This window comes from Rhinichthys klamathensis, unplaced genomic scaffold, assembly GCF_029890125.1.
Source record: "Rhinichthys klamathensis goyatoka isolate OS25496 unplaced genomic scaffold, OSU_Roscu_1.1 h1tg000690l_1, whole genome shotgun sequence".
NCBI lineage: Eukaryota > Metazoa > Chordata > Actinopteri > Cypriniformes > Leuciscidae > Rhinichthys > Rhinichthys klamathensis.
In genome coordinates, this window is record NW_026607117.1 from 29,630 (window position 1) to 52,395 (window position 22,766).

General features: G+C 39.3%; 1 protein-coding gene across 2 annotated transcripts in view; it reads left to right on the forward strand.

The window, feature by feature from the left end:
- The first annotated feature begins 16,715 nt into the window (after positions 1 to 16,715).
- erf (Ets2 repressor factor) overlaps positions 16,716 to 22,766 on the forward strand; it is a 31,990-nt gene continuing 25,939 nt past the window's right edge. For both annotated transcript variants that reach the window (XM_056242048.1, XM_056242049.1), the window contains exon 1: positions 16,716 to 17,283. In XM_056242048.1, the coding sequence (XP_056098023.1) occupies positions 17,262 to 17,283 (22 nt within the window). In that variant the 5' untranslated portion in view covers positions 16,716 to 17,261. The remainder of the gene's footprint in view (positions 17,284 to 22,766) is intronic.

The following is a 22,766-nucleotide window of genomic DNA, read 5'->3' on the forward strand; positions in this document are numbered from 1 at the left end:
CTTGGATACCAAAGCATTCGTCTGGCCTTTTGCGTCAGCTAAAAAGCGCTCGGACGACAAGACCTCAGACAATGTCAAAAAAAAAAAACATACACAAGGAGAAATTTTCAAATAAATCCCCCTGAGCCCCCAAACCCCTGCCCTCCATCCTCTCTGGACCCCTCTCCTGTGCCTCGGGGGAAAAAAATGTGTGGTGAAAAAGGCCAAACGGAGAAAAGGAACGACAGGCAAGAGGAGCAGCGACTGAAGAGGATCCGAGGAAACCTGCAGGGGGAAATCCAACAACCGAGATGCGGAGGGGGAGACATGTGAGGTCGGCGTTTTTATTTTTTTCAACACACGGATTAAACCAAAAATGAAACCAAACCAAAACCAATGGACTAAAACTGAACTTTACTCAATGGAATGAAACCAAATACTAGGAGTGGACCACAGGAGGTGGACAAGGAGGATGTTTTTAGAGTAGCAAGACTCGATGACGTGAAAAGACTCAACCAGAAGATCATTCCTTCGCCTCCTCCCTCCTTTCCGTTAAGTCGATGCTTTCACTCTCCTTCCTGGACGGGAGAATATTTATTAACCTCATCGAACTGAACTTCAGAATATATATATATACATATATATTTTGTTTTATTGCTTTTTCCTCTTGGTCTGTCTGTTTATGCTGTATGACTCGTCTCATTGCTTTATATTTTTGGGATAATGGGGTGACGTATTGCCTATTTTCATATTTCGTGTGTTTCGTCATTTTGAATTGATCGTTCCGGGGGGTTTCCCTCATCAGGCGGTTTGAAACAATACTGTGAACATGTAGCTTCCAAGTTTTGCTTCGATTGCGAATGTTGTGAAACGATAAGCCAAAACTGAAGAAATACCAAAAGCGAAAACCTTTTCTTTTTTGACACCAAATAGCAACCTAACCAATGCACAACGCGTGGAGAAAGACCGTATTGGTGCTAGGTCTCTTCGAGGAGAGATAGGGAGCAAAGAGTGAGACGTGTGTGTGAGTGTGTGTGAACGTGGAAGCTCATCTCCAGCATGGAAACCAAACCGAAACACGGCCGGTAAGCCAACTTAACTTTCGCTCGGCGTGTCGGCCAAACTGTTTTTGACCATGTGATCTTAGACGCATACAAAAACGTGGGCAAACCAGAAATGTAGAGGTTGTGGGGGACGGGGTGGGATGGGGTTTAAAAGCAACTGGAAATCCGGTTGGCGTTACACTTCTAGAGGGAATGTACCTGTTAGTGCTTTGATAGATTTTGTAGGAAAAAAAAAATCTATGTTCAACTGCTTACTATTGCTAATGTAAAAAAAAAAAAAAAAAAAGGCTGTGATAAAAAATAGTCCTTATGAAATGTTAATGATGATGATGATGATGATGACTTGATTTTAGACCAAAAGCTTTAAACTGTCTCTCTTTGATTTTTTTTCCCTCGAAAATTTGTATTTATTGTGTGTGGGGGGAGGGTGTATCAAGGATTTATATGTTTCCAACTCTTCGTCTTATTTATTGGCTTATTTATGTATTTATAGCATTTTAATTTATCGATTCTGTCTTTTTTTTAATCTTTGTAAAACCAAACTGGGGAAATGTGGGGTAGCTAAAAAAAAGAAAAAAAGCAAGTGTCAACAAAGTTTTTGAAACCAAACCTAGCTACTAAAACTGACTGTTGTTTCTGTGGGTAACTTTTCAAAAAATCTGCCCACCGCTTTCGAGAGATGAAAAGTTTCCAAACTATGTCTCTATAACTTGATGTAATATATAGTTATGGGCTCATTTTAAGCATAAATCTTGCTCCAGTTTTTTCTTTTTATTTCGATTTTGCTCTGTTTGTTAGATGCGTTGGATGAGGGAAAAAGAGTGAGAGAGATACGCTTCTGCATATACCTCATGTTTGATTAGAAATGCCAAATAGATGGAAAAAAAGCTTTAAGAATTTGACAAAGGGGAGCAGAGGAGATGTTGCTCAGGAGAGGGTCTTTTTCGCGTGAGTATAAGGGTTCACAGACTTCCCCAGATTATCTATCCAACGTCCGGTTCAAATATCCGGCCCACTATCGGTGTTGAAGAACAGTTGATGGCGGATTTGGTTTTCACATCGGTTTTCTATGTGTACGTTGCTCATGTGATTATTGGTTTTTGTATATATCTCTGTGTGTTGGTGTGTGTGGACGGCTCTGCTGTAGAGGGCCCTGAATGATACCAAAGTTAAACCTCTACCGCAGGACCTCTCACATACTAGACGCGCTCAAATGCATGGACGTTCTTGTAGACATGCACACGCAAAACTGTTCTTCAACCATATACAGCAGGAATGTCCTCGACTGCAGCGTTGTCATTGTGCAGTTTGTTCTGTTGTTTTGCATTGCCAAATAGAGGTAAATCTCACATTTAAACGGCATTGTTCTCCGAATTTTCTTTCTTAGCTACATTCAAATTAGAACTTGGAACAGTTTTGTTCAGTTATGTTGACAGTTTACGGGGGTTTAAATGAATATCAAATGCAACGTATTGTTTGCCTGTTTTCTTTTGTTTTTCCCTTCAACTACTACAGCTTCAATCCAAAGGTAACTGATTAGGTCAACAAAGGAAGATTTTCATGCTAAAACCTCAAGAGTTGAAACCAAAGAGTTCTGCCGTAACATGTTGTCAGGAAACATGCAGATGCTTTTCCTTTTGTTCTCAGAACGCATACCCGCTTCTCTTTTTGACATTTGATGTTGATCACGATGATGCTAACTACATGACGATGGTCACTTTCGACTCTGTATCTGCGTTTTTGCGAAGACCCTTTTTCCTCTGTCGGTGTGTGTCTCGCTCTTACCTCAGAAGCTCTTCATGGAATTTGTAATCCGCTCTGGATTTCAATCTGGATTTTGTTCAGAACTGTTGAACTGTCTGTTACTCATCGCTCTCTGTGTGCCTGTTGTATGGGGTGGGAATGGGGTGGGCAAAGACGGGTGGGGGCCAAACAGCCAATAAGTGTTAGGATTAAAGTGCAACTTTAGACCAAAAATGTGTCCATGTCTGGTTCTGTTTTCTCCTTTATCTTTCAAAAAGCTTGTGTGTGTGAAAAAAAAAAGAAGGACTTTAATTCTACACTTAAAGTCCCCCTGTGGTGAAAATCAAGCTTTTAATGCTGTTTATATGTCTATGTGGTGTTTTTGATATGCTTTAAGACAAACCATGTGCAAATTCATAAGTCAACACCATTGAAGAGTATTTTCTCTTTAAAACTGCAGTGAACCGAAGACCGTCTCAAAAGCGCAGTTTGAAATCGCTGGTGTTTCTGACGTCACAAACTACCTTGTAACCAATCACGTCAACATGTGACCAATGAGTGGATCTCTGAGCGTGTGCGAGTGAGTGGAGGCGGGGCTCATTTTTATATTCATAGAACCACGTACTGGTATACTAAATGAGGCATGAGTGTAGAGTTACATTCAAGCTATTTTAAAGCATAACGAATTTTTTTTGCAAGAAATATTTTTTAAATAAGGTGAGTTTTAACGGATAAAATGATGGACTACAGGGGGGCTTGAATTCTAGATTAATATTTTCAAACCTTGGGTTAGGCTAAGTAATGTTTAATGTTTATGAAGCTCTTTTGCAGTGTCAAACAATGCATTGCTAACATCAAAATGAGTTGTTTAACAACCAAAAACCAATCATAAGGTAAACAATGCCTGCCTAATTAAAGGTGCGGTAAGTGATTTCTGAGAAACACTAGATATTTGAAATCAACCCTAACAAACACACCCCTCCCAGTCATAGCTGAAGCAAAATAATGCTTTGGGAAAAATTAAGCAGAACATAAAATATACATACATTACACAAAAAGCTAGAGTTATGCCTGTTTCACACACTCCGTGTGCAGTGCGTATGCGGAGCAGGAGCAGTGCTTTCACATATGCTGCGTTTGCAGTGCACAACTGATCTACGCCTGTACCACAAACAACATTTATTCTCTATTTTTTATTTCAAATCAATATTTTTATTATCCGCATATTTTATAAAATAATATAAAAAGGTTTCGGCATTGTAATTCTATTTGTATACACAGTAGTTAAAGGTCTACACTCTTTCACAGACGTATTCACGTTTAAACTCAATACACTTAATAAATGTATTATTCAATGGATTACTCATATATATATTTATATATTAAGTTGCTCAAGCAAGTGGCAAAACATTGAAACATTTGGGCCTTATGTTAACATTGCAAACATTTTAAATTAAAACATACAATTGACTAAAAGAGCTCTCTCATACCTTTTCTTTTGCATTTAAGTCTTTTTTAACAAGAAATATTGTGGGTCACAAAGAACTTGTTTTTCAACAACGCGACATTTAGAAAATAATGCAAAATTTTTGCGCAAAAAATATTGCAAAAGTTTTGCGCCAATCTGTAACGGAAACCCGGCTAATGACACACTGTCTTTTTACTATAGGTAACATTACAACAATAGCATATCTTGGTTCTGTGAAACATAGCAAAACTAATGTTACTCGCGTATGGAGCAGAAACAACGCAACCTCTCCATCCCTTTTCCGGCCTTCCCGCTTAGGTCTCTCCAGCGCTGGAAAGCTTTTCTAATAATAACGCGGGTCCTAAAGCTCTTTTGCCTGATTGTGTCCCTTCTTTTTCCAGTGATATTCCTCTGACTTTTTCTCTTTTGTAATGTCTCTCAGCCATCTCTCTTTCAACAGTCTTTCTTCAAATCTCCCCATTGTTCACTCTCTCTCCTCCCCCTTCATGACTGGACACGCCCCCTGCTGCTGATTGAGTAAAAGTGTTTTGTGGCGCTCAGCCCAATCTACTTTCAACAGCTTTTCTCAGAAATTGCTTACTGCACCTTTAAATATTCATGCATAGAAACTCCTGCACTGGGTTTAGTTTCAGCCTTAAGGGAACCTTTCTTAAGGGATTCATGTGAAGTGCAGTGATGGAAGAGTTAAACCAATCAATGCAAGTGGTGAGGTTCCTTACTAAAACAAGTTGTCCATGTTTTTAATTTTGTAATTATGCAAATAAGAATGCTAACGCAGAGTTTACATCAAATATACAGTGTGAAATCGCAAAATGCTGTCCTGGAATTTACAATTTACCTAAGGGTCAAAGAGAATGCAATTTAGGAAAACTCTGAATTATGTTAACCTAAAATGAACATTCGTTTCATATGTGAAAATCCCAAATAAAGAATTATTTAATACAAGTTAAGCTAAATCGCCAGCAATATAAAAAAATAAATAGATAAAGTCGAGGTTACAGTGAGGCATGCTCAATAAAAGTGAATGGGCCTATAACATAATATATACATAACTTTACACCAAAATTGTTTTACACATTGTTTAGGTCTTCTGGCTATAATATTGAAATGTTTATAATGGCTACAGATTATACAGAACCTCGAATTCCTTTAAGTATTAGAATGTGTTGGGAGGAACATTAGGGGTGTAACCATTGTTCAACTGTGACAAACTTTCAGTTATCTATTACATCAACTGTTTATATGTTGATTATGCTTGGACAGCTATTAGAGTTGTTTTTTTACAAACTACATTTTTGGAAAAAAACTGCTTTATTTTTAAGTTAATATATAGGCTATTATATGGCAAAGGCCTTATGGGCTAGCACTGTGAACTGTCAGAATTTCTGAGGGAATTATACCATCTCTAATTATTATTTCCCAGAGCCATCATGTTACTCCAGGCGGACTATCCTTCAATACGTGTGTCTTCTAAATGACAGGTAACTGACTAAAGTTAATTTATGTAAGCTAAGAAATGGTTAGTTATGAAAGAAAACCTTTATGTCACACCTGCCAACTGTCATGCAATGGAAATCCAGGTCCTTGGGAGAAAAACATTAAGTATGGGAATGTAAGGCATTCCCAAACACTTTCAAGTTTTAACACTAATCTCAGCCCCGAGTCTAAGAACCACTCTCTTAAAAGCTAGTTATGATGTGTTTTGAGAAGTCGGTCAAGCACCACATTTTAACATCTACAAGAAGTTCTTGACCTCTTTTACTATTTATGACGTCATTGTGGTGTGACTTCTAAACACATGTCATAAATATTTGGACCGTTTGAAATCTAACTGTCATTTACCTTCTACCCTTCCTTTAATGAAGCCCGCCCTATAAGAGTATCCCATCGGCGATGGCAAGTCCACTTGAAATGGGCCATGGTAGCTACTACTAATACATGCATAGTGTAGGCTATTATATTTATATTTTAAAATGTATTTTATATTAAAAACATGGTAGTACCATGGTACTCCATTTACTCTATTTCATCTAAAATAAAATATGAGTTTTAAACAAATCAAACTACCAACACAATCAATTGCATATGATTTGTCTTGTTTCTAACCGGTTTCAAGCAGATCAAACAGAAACAAAAACATCCATCTTGGTATGACCATAGTCGGTTTGTTGCTGGACTTCCTGCTTGAACCAGTTAATAAATGAACAGTTAGAAAACAGCACTCTAACATTTTTTAGAACACACGAAACTAGTTTAAACTGTTGTTTAGAACGTTAGGAAAACAAGGAGTCACGATTCCCACACGCTTTTCCCGGCTATTTTTCAATCTGACTTGATTATCTTTGTGCAATACCAATGTTAACCACTAGATGGACTGCAAACTCCATCTGATTTCACTTTCACACAATATTATCTGCCCTCACCAAACAGATTTGACTAGATTACGGGATTACCGCCTGCAAAACCGACTAAGTGTCTGCGATGAGAATTCAAATAACCTCTTGACTGTTAAATTCCCATTTCGTGACAGAACCCGATGTGACGAGTGAGTTATTTTGAATACATATTTGAATGTTAGCTGTGAGTCTGAATAGTGGTTTGAAGCTGCCTGCTGAGCAAGTAGGCCTACAAATGCTTTTTAACGTCAGGCGAACTTCTTTTAGCATATTTAGTTAAATTTAAAAAACAGAAATGATTACATATGACCTCATTTTTACTTCATGATCAATCTATGTCTAATTTTATCAAAAATATTGTGTGAGTTAGTGATTTTACAGGGAAACAAAAATATCCAAAGGGTCGAATTGTACCCATTAATTTAGCATTTTGTCATAGAACCCTATTGTTACTCACATTTTCACATTGGACTGAAGTCTAATATGGGTCTAACTAGTAATGTAGGGCCTTTCCCAGGGCCTGGTCCCAAAAACAGTCTAATTTTACAGAGCTTCCACAAAACAGATTAGTTGACTTGTTTTGCAGGCAGCACCAACTATACGATTACTTTTGCACACCGCTAACTATCTAATTGACAAAGCCTATATACTTGAATAATGTGATAACAATTAGCATTAAGCTCTTGACATTGAGACCACGGCAGGCATTCACAATCCCTCGATGAGCATATAATAATGTTAAACATGCTCGTTTGTATAAAACCATACAAAAGGGAAGACATTGTAAGAAATCTCACTCACGCAAATTTACTCATCCATGTCCTCCACATTGAAACACAAAGCAAACAGTTCCTACAAACAAGGTAGTTTACAGTCAAGGCCTTGTATTATACATCAGCTGGCCAAACATGTAGGCTGGACTACTTGCAGAGGCAAGAAAACAAAACACATTGACACAATACATGTCAGCTTACAGTTTATAATGTACAGTCACTCATGCAATTCAGTGTGGCAGAATCCAAAGCTACATCCACGTTGCACACAGTATCCATCCAATAGAATATCTTAGGGAAGACCAAACCTGTATGTCTGTATGATATTTTGAAGAATTTTCAACAGTTTTTGTTCATATAATGAAAGTCAACATTGGACCCCATTGACTTTCATAGTATGAACCAAAAACCATTGGTGTTTAAAGGATTAAAAAGGTTGAGTAAATGATGACAGATTTTTTAATTTTTTGTGATCTATCACTTTAAGTGGTAGATGTGTTTGACTAAATTTCACTGTATTCAAAAGGTCACATTGCAATTATATAGTGCACAAAAAAAAGGCCTAAGCTTAAAAGTGTTAAATATAGTTACTTGAATCCTTTGTTCAGTATGCCAAACTGCGACGTAGGCATCACGGTGGCTTGTCATTATAACAGTATTTAATGATTATGTATTATTATCTTGGCTTATATCTATGTGCGGTTGGAGACTAATGGCCATAGCAACAGACACCGCGAGGTGTTTCTCGACACCCGACGAACGTGATTTGAGGTTGGAGCGTTGGCAAGCTGTCGGCACACCACAGTCATCCTGGCACTGGGTACGCAAACACATATTCTCACCCTCTTTCTTTATTTCTCTCCCCCTCACAAACCGACACTGTATTCCTCTCACTGCAACACACATTTCCTCACACACACATTTCCTCTGAGTTAAAAGGCAGGGCCGAGACTTCATTGCCAGTGAGGTAATGAGGCCACCGTTGCCACACAGTCTGCAGTGTTCGACAGACTCACCCCGGGCATCGTTTCACACTTTCCGAACCCTGCGCTCAGTCTCACGTTTACTTTATACCCCATATATCCCAATATTACCCCATCATTTCAGTTCCCTCCCAATTTTTTCCTTATCCCACTGTCCTTTTTTCTTAAATATAACTCTGAGCTTTGTTGCTTTAATATGAAACGAATTTCAGGGGGACTTTGAGGACGTCTCCAACCAAAACAAAGTGTAGATGTCGGTTTGAAATTTTTCACTCTCTGACTATTTTGGGCCAAAAGAAAGATGGAAAGAGTGCACGTTCGTGCATGGGAGGGAGCGCTCCGAAAGGAGGAGAAGGAAGAGTAGGAAGTCGTGAATAGTGCGAATAGGAGTAGGAAGAGATAGTTCCTAGCTGAGATACAGGAGACGCTGTCAACACACACATGCCGGACCCGATATAGACCCACACCGTTCTGTACATACCAGCGGCCCTCGCAGCCGCTTATAAACACTGTACGCTCTCGTAGCTATTCGGTGTCCTCTAACACTTAACCTCGCTCATGTTTCTTTGCGGCTAGTGCACGGTGTCTCTGCTCCACAATTTACTTCTGTTCTCACTTTTAATTCCTCACCCTCATTCCAGCGCGCTCTCATAGGCTTGGCACAGCGCTTGGCATAGTGCCTGAAATGGGTCAAATATAACTCTTGCATTCCTCTCCTTCAGTCTCTTTTCCTCCCTGGCTTATGAGGCCTCACACACACACACATACAAACACAGTCTCCCTCTCTCAGGGATTACAGTTGACTTTATTTACACCTAATCAAGTGGTCGGAGGGCACCTGGTTTTACCACTTTTGAAATATTTACTTTAAATAGCTTGAGGGTCCCCATGTACGCGCTGCCTGACGGTCTGTGTATGCATGTGTGTGATATATTAATGCTACATTCTCATTGGATTTGCTTGTGGGAAGGGGCAAGTCTGCGTCACTAGCCACATATGAGTACAGTATCCATCTACCTTGTGTTTGAAACAAACAAGTTTAATTGAGACGTGTTAAGGTCTGTATTTCTCTTTTCATCACTCTCAGTCTATTACATTTCTATTGCTCATACTTGGTGGTAACCCCGAGTATTAAATGTCAGCGCTCACAGCACAGATTTCCGTTGAAGGAGAGGATGTGAGCCATATCTAGGGATTAGAAAACAATGCGATTTTTTTTGTGTGTGCAAGTTATGAGTTGAATTTATGTTGCAAAAATTGGGATATTTGCAAAAAAACTGGCAAATAAGGCAGCACTTCCCTCCCATGTGTTGGTGAATGATATTGTACATTTTGGAGTAGTAATCGTAAATCAAATTAAATTTGAAAAGGTTGTAGCTCTTGGGGAAGCCACTGTTTTTTATTAAATTAAAATATGTACTTCGTCTTGACATTTTCTTTTCTTAGTGAATTATTAATGTAAATGTGTTTAGATTGTAGTTTATGTCCTCTTACCAAATTAAAAAAAAAAATCCATTTATTATATATTTTATATAATATATAAAATATATATGGGGGGGATCACATTATGAAATAAGTGTTTTAGTCCAAAACACGTTGGCCACAATTATTGGCACCCCTAGAATTTTTTATGAGTAAAATATCTCTGAAGTATAGTCCCATTAATATTGACCTTTTTTTTAGCACACCAGGAGGACTAGGAACATGAAATTGTCCAGCTATGACTTCTTGTTTCGCAGGAGTTTAAATATGAGGAAACACATAGGCCAAATTACCTTTATCATCCATCACAATGAGTAAAACCAAAGAATATAGTTCTGATGTGCATCAAAAGATTGTTGAGCATCACAAAATAGAAAGTGGCTGTAAGAAAATAGCTAAAGAATTGAAAATCTCCATTTTGACCATCAGGGCAATAATTAAGAAGACTAAAAATGTTACGAATCTGCCAGGAAGAGGACTTGTGTCTATATTGTCTTAATGCACGGTGAAGAGGAGAGTTTGAGTGGCCAAAGACTCTCCAAGGATCACAGATGGAGAATTGCAGAGATTACTTGAGTCTTGGGGTCAGAAGCCTACCAAAAAAACAACAACCCCTACATCACCACATGTTGTTTGGGAGGGTTTCAAGAACAATCCTCCTCGCTCATCCAAAAACAAACTCCAGCGAATTCAGTTGTCGGACATGACTGGAACTTCAAACGGGACGGGTTCTGTTGTCAGATAAAACTAAAAAAGAGCTGTTTGGCAGCAAACACGCTAGATGGGTTTGGTGCACACAAGGATAAAAAGCACCCCATGTGTACAATTTAATAAACCGTTGGATCTTTAATGATGTGGGCATATTTTTCTGCTGGAGGTCCTGGACTTCTTGTTCAGATACATGGCATCGTGGATTCTATATCCACAGATATCAATCAGTACCAATAGACAATATCAACAGATAAAAAGTCCAAACCTGACGCCTTCTGCTAGAAATCTTATAATGGGCCGTGGTTGGATCTTCCATCAGGACAACGATCCAAATCAAACATCAAAATCAACACAAGAATGTGTTACGGAGCACAAAATGAAGCTTCTGCCATGACGTCCCAGTTCCCTGACCTGATGAGAGGAGTGAACTGAAGAGAAGAAGCACCACCAACATGGATCTGGGAATCTGAAGGATCTGGAGAGATTCTGTATGGAGGAATGGTCTCTGGTCTCCAGTCAGGTGTTCTCCAAACTCTTCCGGCATTATAGGAAAAGACTCAGAGCTGTGGAAAAGATCTTGGAAAAAGGAGATTGCAAAAAGTATTTAATAAAAGGGTGCCAATAATTGTGGCCAACGTGTTTTAGAGAAAAAACATTTATTTCATTATGTGATTTCAATTCACTTTCGATTCTTTTACTTCAATGAAAGGATAGATTTTTGCTAATTTTTTTAATGAAAGATCAAAAGGATAAACAATGCAGATTTATTTTTACAGCCATTTTTGATCATATTTACCAGGAGTGCCATTAATTCTGACCACAACTGTATAGTAATTTATCAAGTGATACTTTTTATGCACATTTTGTTTAGTTTTTCTGCATATTTTCTGCATCATGTTGTTTTTAACCCAAAATTTGCATAAAAATATGTGAATGGCAACCAGGCTATTGACACTTCAGGGTGAGCTCTTTTGTTAGGCTGGTAAGTAACCACCTAGCAACCAGCTTCTGGGCCTAGCAATGTCCTAGAAACCAAAAACACCATAGTAACCGCATAACAACACCCCGGCAACCACCCAGGACACCCTAGCAACAGTTTAGCAACCACCTTCACGGCCTAGCGACATCCTAGAAACCAAAAACACCATAGGAACTGCATAGCAGCAACACCCTGGCAACCACTCGGAACACCCTAGCAACAGCTTAGCAACCACTCTGAACATCCTAGCAGTGTGTAGTTTTGCATATGCAAGCAGCAACCCCATAAATCGCTTTCCCTACCTCGTTACTTTCACCCCATCATCCCTCGTTTACATCTATCTGCTCTTCCCCAAAAGTGCAAGTGTGGTAATCCTATTAGAAATGTGTGAATACCAGCTGGGACAAGGAGAAGCAAAGAGTGAGGAGACACTGAACAGAATGAGAGGGAGAGTTTATGTGTACTTGAAAGAGAAAACATGGACGTCAATTTGCATGGTCCACATCAAGAATCCCTTTGAGATATACATGTGCGTTTGAACATGAGATATTGTCTTTGGGATCGCAGCACTGTAAAATCTGTCTCTGAAGTTGTGTGTTAAGTCAAAGGTGTGTGTTATGAGGTTAGTGTGGCAGACAGCGGAGAGACAGGCCAAATGTGTTTCCTGAAGAGTTCAAGCGCCAAGAAAATAAACAAGTCTTTTGATCACAAAGAGTCTATTCACATGCTCCTTTACGCGCGCACACACAGAGATGTATACATAAACTCTCGCTCGTTTTTTTCTTTCCCCCGATGCCCTTCCCCCTCCATTTTTGGGCTGCTGCTTTTACCCCTTGCACTTTTAGCATTTTAGCCCCACCCCTTCCTTTCTCTCTCTCCCTGACACTCTTTCCTAATCCCCAATTCCCTTGAGAATACCTCCCTATTGGTCCCACAGCACTTCTATATCTCTCTCTCGGTCTCTCTCTCTCTCTCTCTCTCTCTCTCTCTCTCTCTCTCTCTCTCTCTCTCTGAGCTGGGAAGGCTAGAAGATAAGATGCCATAGTTTTTCTTTTCTTTTTTGAAAATTTTGTGAGAAAAAGTATATATATATATATGTATATATCTCATGCTGGTGACCTTGACACCTTTAAACACCTTCATACCACCAATTACACATGCGCACACACACACACGTAAGAACCTTCCATCATTGGTGCACAAAGCTCCCTTTGTGCGTCTGAGTGTGTGTGTTTGGATTCTGCATGCATATGTGGATGTGTATATTGGGCCCCCTTCACGGGGTCAGTGGGGGGTATTTACTACTAGAACTATAGTAGCTTAACATTTGGGAGATGACTAAAAGAGAGGACACTTTTGCCTACAGAACACCCATTGCATTATCATTAGATTTCCTTCATCATAGCTCACTTTAGTTTGCTGAAACATTCCCCCATTCTGCTTTTCTCAACGGCCTTCCATTTGTTGCGTGGTAAACCTGGCCGCCACATACATGCGTTGCTTTGATCAGTCCTACATGAAGTTTTAATGACCGCTCATTAATCAGTACTTTTTGCTGTCAGTGATTAATCTTCCTCAGTTGTTCTGAATACTCGTGTGATCATTGGCGTCAAATGTGTGGGAGATAGGAAGCTAATTGCAGCGATTGTGGGGTTTTGTTTAGACTTGTCAGCGGGTGAGAAGTTGAAGTAAAGGACAACAGGCTGAAGAAACACTTTGATTTGTTATGACATCTATCTGGTCTCTGTGAAAGACAAGTATATAGATTCAACATGACTGGGATTAGGGGTGTGCCATTAGAATGTGGGCATTGGTAGGAGTAAAAAATTGGTATTATTGTTTGAATTCGATGGTTATCATAAAATTCAAGGTGTTAAGTTTGTGTCCAAAAATGCTCTTAATTCCCTATATAGTGCACATATTGGCTGCATCCAAAATGCAAAATACAGTACATCTCAAATGATGTATGTCTGAATTCACAGTACTCACAAAAGAGTAGGCAAAAAGTACCCGGATGACCCGGCGAGATTCTGAAGTGTGTGAACGATGGACAGTTTACTATCCCATGAGGCCACAGGACAGGATAATGACAACATGGCAAATGTAGTACGTCCATATTACATTCATACTACACATAATCATACTATATAGAACCTACTTTTTTTGCGGCCGTGAAGTAATTACTTATTCAAAATAAGTAGGGGTGAATGAATTCAGGTTGATTGAGACACTTTTTCATTGTCATCTCAATGGCAAGGAGTGTCCCAATCAACCTGAATTCACCTTAGCTAGAGTATGCGATTTAGGATATAGCCTTTTATACCCACAATGCACTCTGATTTATAGTGTACAACCAATATATACTAGCTGATGCTAGAGTGTACATGATATATGTGTTCTGATATTTCTCTTTTTTATTTTATAAGTCATCAATAGATTAAAGAAATGGTAAATTATTGTGAGTCAAACTATAATGTTTTTGTTCGTTTTTGCCATTAATCTTTCTTGTCTAATGTTGTATTTTCAATTCACTCAGTTATTTTCTTACACTTTATTTCCCATGTAGTGAACTACCCTACTGTTCAAAAGTTTGGGGTCAGTAAGTTTTTGAAAGAAGTCTCTCTTGTTCACCAAGGCTGCATTTATTTGATAAAAAATACAGTGTAATATTTAATTACATTTAATATATATTTATAATGCTGTATTTTCAATTCACTTTTAGTTTTTTTTCTTTCACTTGTTTCCCATGTAGTGAACTACACTACTGTTCAAAAGTTCCTAATATGCTGATTTTTCTGCTCAATACATTTGAATTACTATTATTATCAATGTTGAAAACAGTTGTGCTGCTTAATATTTAGATCATTTTAGTGTGTCCTTGATGAATAAAAGTATTTGTTTCTTTCGAAGCGGTAAAATGCATGTAACACTCACTGAAATGGTGATTCATTGAATGAGTGAGCGATTTCAGACATGGCAACAGGGCTTTGGTCTCTTTATCTTTACATGATTATGTGCATGTCAGTGTTCAGATTTGAGTTAAAGCGCTCCTTGATTCTGAGAATAGCCTACCATGGAAAAAACAGCACATAAATTACCTATTTCTTTTCCCTACGAATCCATTTTGGAGTAATCTTTATGACGTACTTACACTGCTAGGTCCTTCCATCGTTTTGATATTCTTGGATTCCCAAAAAAGGGTTATTTCTGTAGGCGCATGGTTATGGTTTTCATTAAGTTCTAACAATATGTGAATTGCCCATTAGTGCTGCGCTGAAGAAGCACTACAGTGCCGTGTACCAGTTCGCATGTTCCCAAGGCCCATTTGCTTGGAGTATGACTCCTCTTTTGCTCTCCGTCTCTTTTTCTTCTCATCTCTGTCTCTCCCCCTCTCTTTCTCTCCTGCGCGTCTGTCTGTCATTCTGATTAGAGACGGCGGGGTCGTGCCACAAAGGAGAGGAGTGAAAGAAAACATCTCCAAACGAGGCCACAAACCAGATCTCTTTCTCCGTCTTGCTCGTTTTGAGTCATTTGCTTATGCACCAGCAAATGGCTGTATTCAGTGTTTTACACCCAGAGCCTTCTTCAAATTAACATCCATTACTGGTTGACGTCACTTTTTCCTCTAATGTTAATTAGTCTAATGATAGAGGTCGAGCATTATGCGTGAAATGAATCATGGCTAATGAAAGACAAATGTTGCTTATTTATTTTACCATGGTTTTTGAGTAAGGGTTTGTCGCATTCTCAGTATTCGGAAGTCCCCAAAAATACGGTTCGCGCATCACGAGAAGTCAAGGCCTGGCCTATTCGCAAGTAGTATTAACGCTGAACTGCTAATTTAGCACTTACATGCAAATGCTTTACAAATGTCATCTACTACCCTTGAGTTTCTTTCCACTGACAACTGCTCCGGCTCTGACAGTGAGAAAGGGAGGCGGTGTAGGAAAAGAATGAGAGATAAGGAAAAGAGAAGGCCACCTACAGACTCACATTCGTTTCTCACTCCAGCCCACATTTAGCACTCTCAATAACAATTGCATTTTTCTGAGTAAACAACCTTGAAGAACATTCTGCCACGTTCGATCCATATGCTGTGACACTGTGACACGTTGCTTCGCACAAATAAGCTGGAATGTCAACATCTGATGAATCCATCCCGTTTTTTGAAAAAGGTTATTGTTCTCTCTGTTTATAGCCAATAGCTTTTATTTATGGCTATTCAATTTATTCTTCAATCACTGCCAACAATGCTGGTTGTCTGTTACTTTTTTCGGCAAATTTATCTTTAACATAGCATGGGGTGAAGGAACCACTCTTTTAGTTTTTTTAATCGAATACCTCCGGCTCTGAGCTGCTCTTTATCACACAATGTAAATCACCAAGCTTAAGAAAATGACAGAATCATAAAAGTGCACTGTAAAAAAACATTTCATGGTTTATGACAACTTTTTATCGTTTGTCAAATCAACTTAATGTGGTTCAGATAATACAATATTTTGAGTTTCTATTTATTAAACCAATCTCCTTCATTGTATTAACTCACATTTTTAATTTCAATGAACTTAAAATTAAGGCAACCAGGTGACTTACTTTTTTTAAGTTAAACAAACAAATGTTGTTGTTTTTTACAGTGTAACACACAAAATCCTAAAGCATACACTACTTTATGGTGCCTGAACTCCATCCATGTTCACTGTAAGAACAGCAGCTGATATTCTGCTGAACTTCTCAAACAGAGTTCCACTGAAGAAAGAAAGACATTTGGGTTTGGAACAACATGACGATGAGTAAATAACAACAGATTTTCACTTTCTGGGTGAACTATTATTCACTTGCTTAAGTGACACAACAACCCTTAATACAAAGCTAATTTTTTGCAGTGTCAACTTTGAGGAACGCGAGACCACCACTGTCGACAGCTTTTATTGGTTTTCGGTCTGTATCTGTGGGACAACATGTCATCGACACCTCGCTATGTTCGGACGGCGTTGGCGGTCTCCGCAGCAACGCTCCAGTGACGCCAGTCCCGGACAAACGGCGAGGGGGCGTGGCTACGTGGGCTCTCCGCCCCGACCTCCCCCGCTTAGCGTGGGCGGCCCCGTGTGGCTGGAAGAACGAAACACGACACCCCGATAGAAGAGGAGGAGGAGGGGGCAGACGGGAGAGAGAGAGAGAGAGTTGCACGGAGTGAGTGGAAAAAGAAAAAGTCCGTGGAAAGAGAGGGAGAAAAGTGGATCGGGCATTTCTGCCTTCTAGTTTGTTTTGATTTTGTCTGATTCGCCTCGTGTTTCAACGTAAAGGCTTGAATATGCAACTTCGAAGCGTGTATGAAGTAATCAGGAGTTCAGCACGGACACGGTCCTCCTCCATCGGCACGACGCGCTCCGATATCTGACCGTAAAAGAGCGAGTCTGTCCGGCCACAAGGCAACAACGTCCTCCACGTTGGGGAGGACAAACAAAACACGAAAACTCCAAACAAACCGGGGGAGGACGAGCGAAGGGGCTGGATTTGAGGAGGAAAAGTTTACAGAGGAGTTTTGTGTGCGATCCTGAGCTCACCGAGAGGAAGAAGTTAATTTCATCTCTCTCTCTATCTTTCTCACTCACTCTCTTTCTCAGTTAGCTCGACTGCTAACGAAGCGGCTATACTCTCCAACATGAAGACCCCGGGCGATACGGGTAAGTTTTCCCACACAACAACAACACCAGGTCGATTTAATCCAACTTTAGATTGCTGTAATAAGAAAACCAAGAGGCTAATAGCAATTTTAGTGAGTTGTTTGTTGTTTTAGGTGAGTTTCTCTCTGCATAACGTTATGCATCCCGCTAATTCTCCTTAGATTAGGTGATGTGTTTGTAATATTCGTATTTAAAACGACTTAACTCGGACAAGTGTAGAAGTATGCAGTGTTGTTTTGAAAGGCTTGTAAAGTTGAAAGTAAGCACAACCAGGTAACTTAGCTAGTTGACAAAGTTAGTTTTAATGGGGTTTTGATCAGTCGTCTGTTTTGTGTTGGCTATAACTTACCGACATTGTAACTTAGGACATTAACGTTACAGTTTTCTTCGTCTAGCTGTCATTCTGTCTTTTTAGCTTAACTTTACCCGAAAAGGTGCGCATATAGGGACTAAAATCGTTATTTGGAACACACGAGTTTTCACAACTTTTGAGCCGTCCCAACTGTGACAGTCTTGGCTGTTTTAGATGTGATTCACATAGTACACGTATTTATCAAGCTTCCAGGTGTTTACGCTTTATGGGTAAATGTAAAGGTGTTTAAAATGGCTTTATAGCTGCTTGTGTTGATCCAGTATGGCATCCACCATTTGCGAGCAACTTTCAGCCATTTGGCCCTGAGAAAGTGGCATCCCATCACAGCGCCTCTCTGCGTGTGTTGGAGGATTTTACACAAGATATTTCACATTTCTGCTTTGTTTGTGTTTACTGTTGCGTTGTTCATTTATAGAGCGTTGTGTTTAAACGTGTAAAGTTAAACTTCATATGAATGCTTTACTTGCCTCCATGTCGCTAAATAAGTACTACTTTTCTTTGTTTACTTTGTATGGGGGCTCGTTTTGGTTAAGCTGACAATGACAATCACTTTTACTTGCTTGATCTGGTTGTTTGAAAAGCTAAAAACACTTTTCTGTAACCCTTAAATAGGCAGGAACATTATCATTTTTTTTACTTTAGATTTTACAGTATGTAGGCTAATATATAAATAACATGTCTAAGATTTCAGCTCAAGGAGATATTGAGTTGATGCCAGTTTTTATACCAACTCATCTGAGTAGTTGTAATGCCCTCACTTGCTCATCTATTATCATAAAACTGTAGAATAAAACCGGTTGTGGTAGTCTTGCATTGTAATCTGTGCCTTACAACCACTTGATTCATACTAATCTGGTTAATATTCATCTGTTTGTATGGAAAAATGCTGCCAGTTCATGTCAGTTCAGCCTCTGTTGGGTGTCTGAGCTCCACCAACGCTGAAGTCGTGGTCTTATGCATTAAACCATTAGCTAATTCTTCCATTCGTCCTCCCCCTCATTTGGTCTGCAGTATAAAGTAACCCTTCTTATGGTATGGTAGAAGTTTTCCATGTTGTGCGTCGTGTCTGGGACGCAAGTCTGCGTTTTCGTGTAGGCGTGCAGAGGTGGGGTTCTGCGCATGCTTACTAACTCATGTCAGCTCCAAACAGATTGGGATTTTAAAGGTAACAGAAAGTATCCAATCTTAGTTGTTTTCATTGATCCAGGGTGTTCCAGTTCCTACAAGTGCTTCATGGGTAGATATTCCCAACTTGTAGGTGAGGTACATTCATTCATTTTGACCATCACCCAACCCTTTAGTTTAAGATTAGACTGTACTTAAACAGTAGGTAAAAAGAGTTTATACAAACGGAAATGAGCAGTACGGTTAGTCTTTGTGCCGTATCAAATGGTTCTTTTTAGGCACGGTGTTCCCCGCCCAGGTCACCTAGGCTTTGTGTTGGAGCAATGAGATCGGCCCCTTTCTTTTGAATCGCTACTTTGCCACCCAAGGGATTAAGTCCAGCTATTTTACCTGCCGGTTAATAGTATTGTCATGGTATAAAGTCACTGCCATACTGCTGTGATCAGGTTTGAGGTTTTTTTTTCTTTTTCTTTTTTCTGTAACACATTTTGGCCTAGATCACAGAAAAACAGTTTACATTGTAGCTATTTAAACTTCTGCTGCTAAAGTTCCAATGTGCTTCTGACTAGGGTTTATGCAAAAAGATACACCGTTGCATCAGTTGATTGCACTTTGGCACTCTGTTTGGCGTCAACTCTTGCGCAGCTAAGCACGATATCTGTCTGTCTGCCTTGTAGGCCAATAAGTGGCCTATTTTTGGTGCCTTTTTCCAATTGCGTTATTCATTATATCAACAGTTTGCCACATGTGGGTCTCACATCTGGAACCGGGCTCTCTGTTGTCTCTTTCAGTGTATGAAGTTTAAGGGACCCACATGGGCAATTAGCCAGCGCTTTGGGAGGGTGGCGGTGGGTGCTATTATTTTTTCAAAGGAGGGTCTGGGTCAGGGTGGCTGAGCGTAGGTGTTGGTGTATAATTTCTCTTTCGCTGCAAGGTATGATTCACTGTTCCATTGGCAAGAACATGCCATGGGTGTTTCTTTTTTGTGAGAAACTATTTGGATGTTTTTTTTGCATATCGTTTTTTGCTTTTTCCCCTCTGTGTTAGCATAAGTAGTAGTCAGTAGCTATGTTTCTATCACTCTATTTTTATGCGCATTTGAAGTATCGCATCGGAAACGTCAAAATTCAAGAAAAAAAATCCGTTGATTCGCAAAAAAGTTTTTCCGCTTGCTTGAGATGGGTTTTAACTTGTGGAAAAAAGAGTTAATGGCAATAATGGAGGATGGAAACACATTTGCCGAATAAATTCTGACGTAGCGAACATTAAACCCTACTAATCGGCTGTTTCGTCATGATGGGAATTACGGCTCATTTTAGGGAACCGGATCATTTGGCTCAGTTCAGTAATAAGAGATAAAAAAAAACCATCAAACACTATTACACGTGTATTGAACATTTTATTTATATTGAACTGTCCAAAATGAAACCATTCCAAGCAAATCACACTTAAAACAGAACACATTTATAAGGTTGTAATTTCCCTGCTCGATATGATAGTTTTACCTTACAAATTCTACGTTTTGCCTTTGTTGTCTGTTTTTAAAATGCAACCATATTGCTCCTTACTTTGGATTTGGATTTGTTACTTATCTTGTTTTTTGACCCGATATTAAGGATGATCTTTTCCCCACACTGCTCGACCACACGCACTCCATGCAGTGACTGTATGTGTTGCCTTTTGTATGTACGACGAATCGAGAGCGGTGGGGTAATGTCATCACACGTGATTGCATGCACACACACATCAACATAACATTCAGCTAGTGACTACTTGACCTATTATTCTGTCTTGTATTAATACACAAAAAGGGAAAAGGTTCTCATAGAGCCGACTTGTTCACGAACGACACATCACTACTGTTTCCGCTGATGGTGTTTTATTTACTGTTCGTTACTAGGTTAACAATACCACGTCATCCGCTTAAACAACTTGATGGAAACGCACCTAATTCGGAATTTTTTTTTTTTTTTTTAAACTTTGAAAAAATTCGCCTCACGTTTGCATGGAAACCCTGCTAGTGAGATATGTAGCAGTTATTGCTCTACTAAATTCATCCCAAACCCTTCAGTATTTTAAATATAGCTTTTCCATAACAAACCGTCTAGTATGGAGAAACCTTTTGTTTCTCTGTTTCAAATGTTTTGACATGATGAGATTCTTTGCAGACAATTGATCTTACTTTTTAAGTTAACATATCATGTAATCAGGCTTGCTTACTTGTATGATTTAGACTGTCTAGAGTCACTCAGGAAGTGCGCATATGATTGGTTAATGTGTTTTATGTGGCTCGGCAGATTGGCTGTGTTTCCTGGCCTGTGTTTTTTCCTGGAAACATGTATAGACAAACCTCTAACCAGCTGCACAGCGAGACTTGTATACTATGGTTAGACCTATAGTGGCATATGTTAATTTACTTTCTCCCTTGAGCTGACTTTTCAGAATATTTAGAGAAACAGAAGTGAAGTGTAGATATGAACTACCAGATGATTTGGACCTTTCTCATTGCATCTTTAGACTTTTTCCCCCCATTAAATAAACCCAAGAGTTAGTATTTTTCCATTTGCATAAGAGTGACTTCTGCCAGTGCTAAAGTTAGTTACATGCAAACCTCTGTCCTAAAAGTTCTGCTTAAAATATCGTATAGCAGGAAAGCTTTTCATGAGCGCCTGTTGTCATAGGAAATCCCATTGGGTTTGTCCAAGGCATTTTCTGGCATGGAGAGATGGATCCAATCACTGTGACCTGAATCATGTCTCATCTTAGTTCAAAAGGGCTGGATATATCTCTACTTTTATCTTTTTAGAGTCAGTCTCGTTTGCTTTCCTGTCTGTAGTCTCAGATCAATAGCTTTCTCAGCTGTCTGATTCAGGCTAGTTTTCTTGAAATACAGGGTTGGATTTTATGATGAGCAATATGGTTTGTAATGGTGTGATCTGCTCACACGACTTCCTCGTTTCTGTACTCAGTTGGCTTAAAGATAAGGTCATCTAACAGCACACCTTTCTTTAATCTGCATTTCAAAACTCAGGTGCCCATGTTTCATATGCCGTGCAGCTGGATCTTTGTGCCAAGCAGGTTGCAACCGAGGTTTGAGCTCAACCAACTTGTGGAGTGTTGTGTCTAGTGGCGACCACGGTTTGGTGGGAACTCTGAGGTTTTGTCGAGACTGCGGCTGACAGTTTTCCCCCCGTGTGTGTTTGTCTGTGTGAGCGTGTGGCTTTGGCCGTCCTTTTGGTGTGTGTGTGTGGTCACGCTCGTGTAACAATTTGTGAGTTTGTGATGTGTATACTTTCCCTGACATTTTCAAGAGCATTCCCCTTTGGAGTTTGTGCCCAGGCTTATGGTGAGGAATGTTGTGAGGTGTTAGGGAGCATTCAAAAGTTTATTTTCAGTTTTGAACTATCTGAAAAGGAAGAACGAAGCAAAAAAAAAAGACTTTTTTTGTGTCACTTATATATTGCACGCTGCAGACAAACAAACTATGGCTAATAATCAAAGACATTTGTCTAATCTCTCTATTTCATTTGAATGATTGCAAAATCCTATTTTAATGTAGTAAATCAGTATTTTTGGATTGTTCATTTCAATGAGCTAGTTAGTTACATATGATACAGTTCCTGTGCAAATCCTTGTTTCATGCTCTCTTTTTTATACAGAATATTTGTGACTATTAAAAATGAAAATTCTGCCATCATTTACTCACCCTCAAGTCATTTCAAACCTGCATGAATTTCTTTCTTCTGCTGAACAGAAAGATATTTTGAAGAATGTCAGTAACCAGACAGTTGATGTACCCCATTGACTTCCATAGTAGAAAAAAATACTATGGAGGAAGTCAATAGCTACCGTCAATCGTTTGATTACTGACATTCTTTAAAATATATATTTTTGTGTTCAACAGAAGAAAGAAACTCATACAGGTTTGGAACTTAAAGGCTCGTACACACCGGGACGAATATCGGCGCGCGTTATTTGCCAGCGT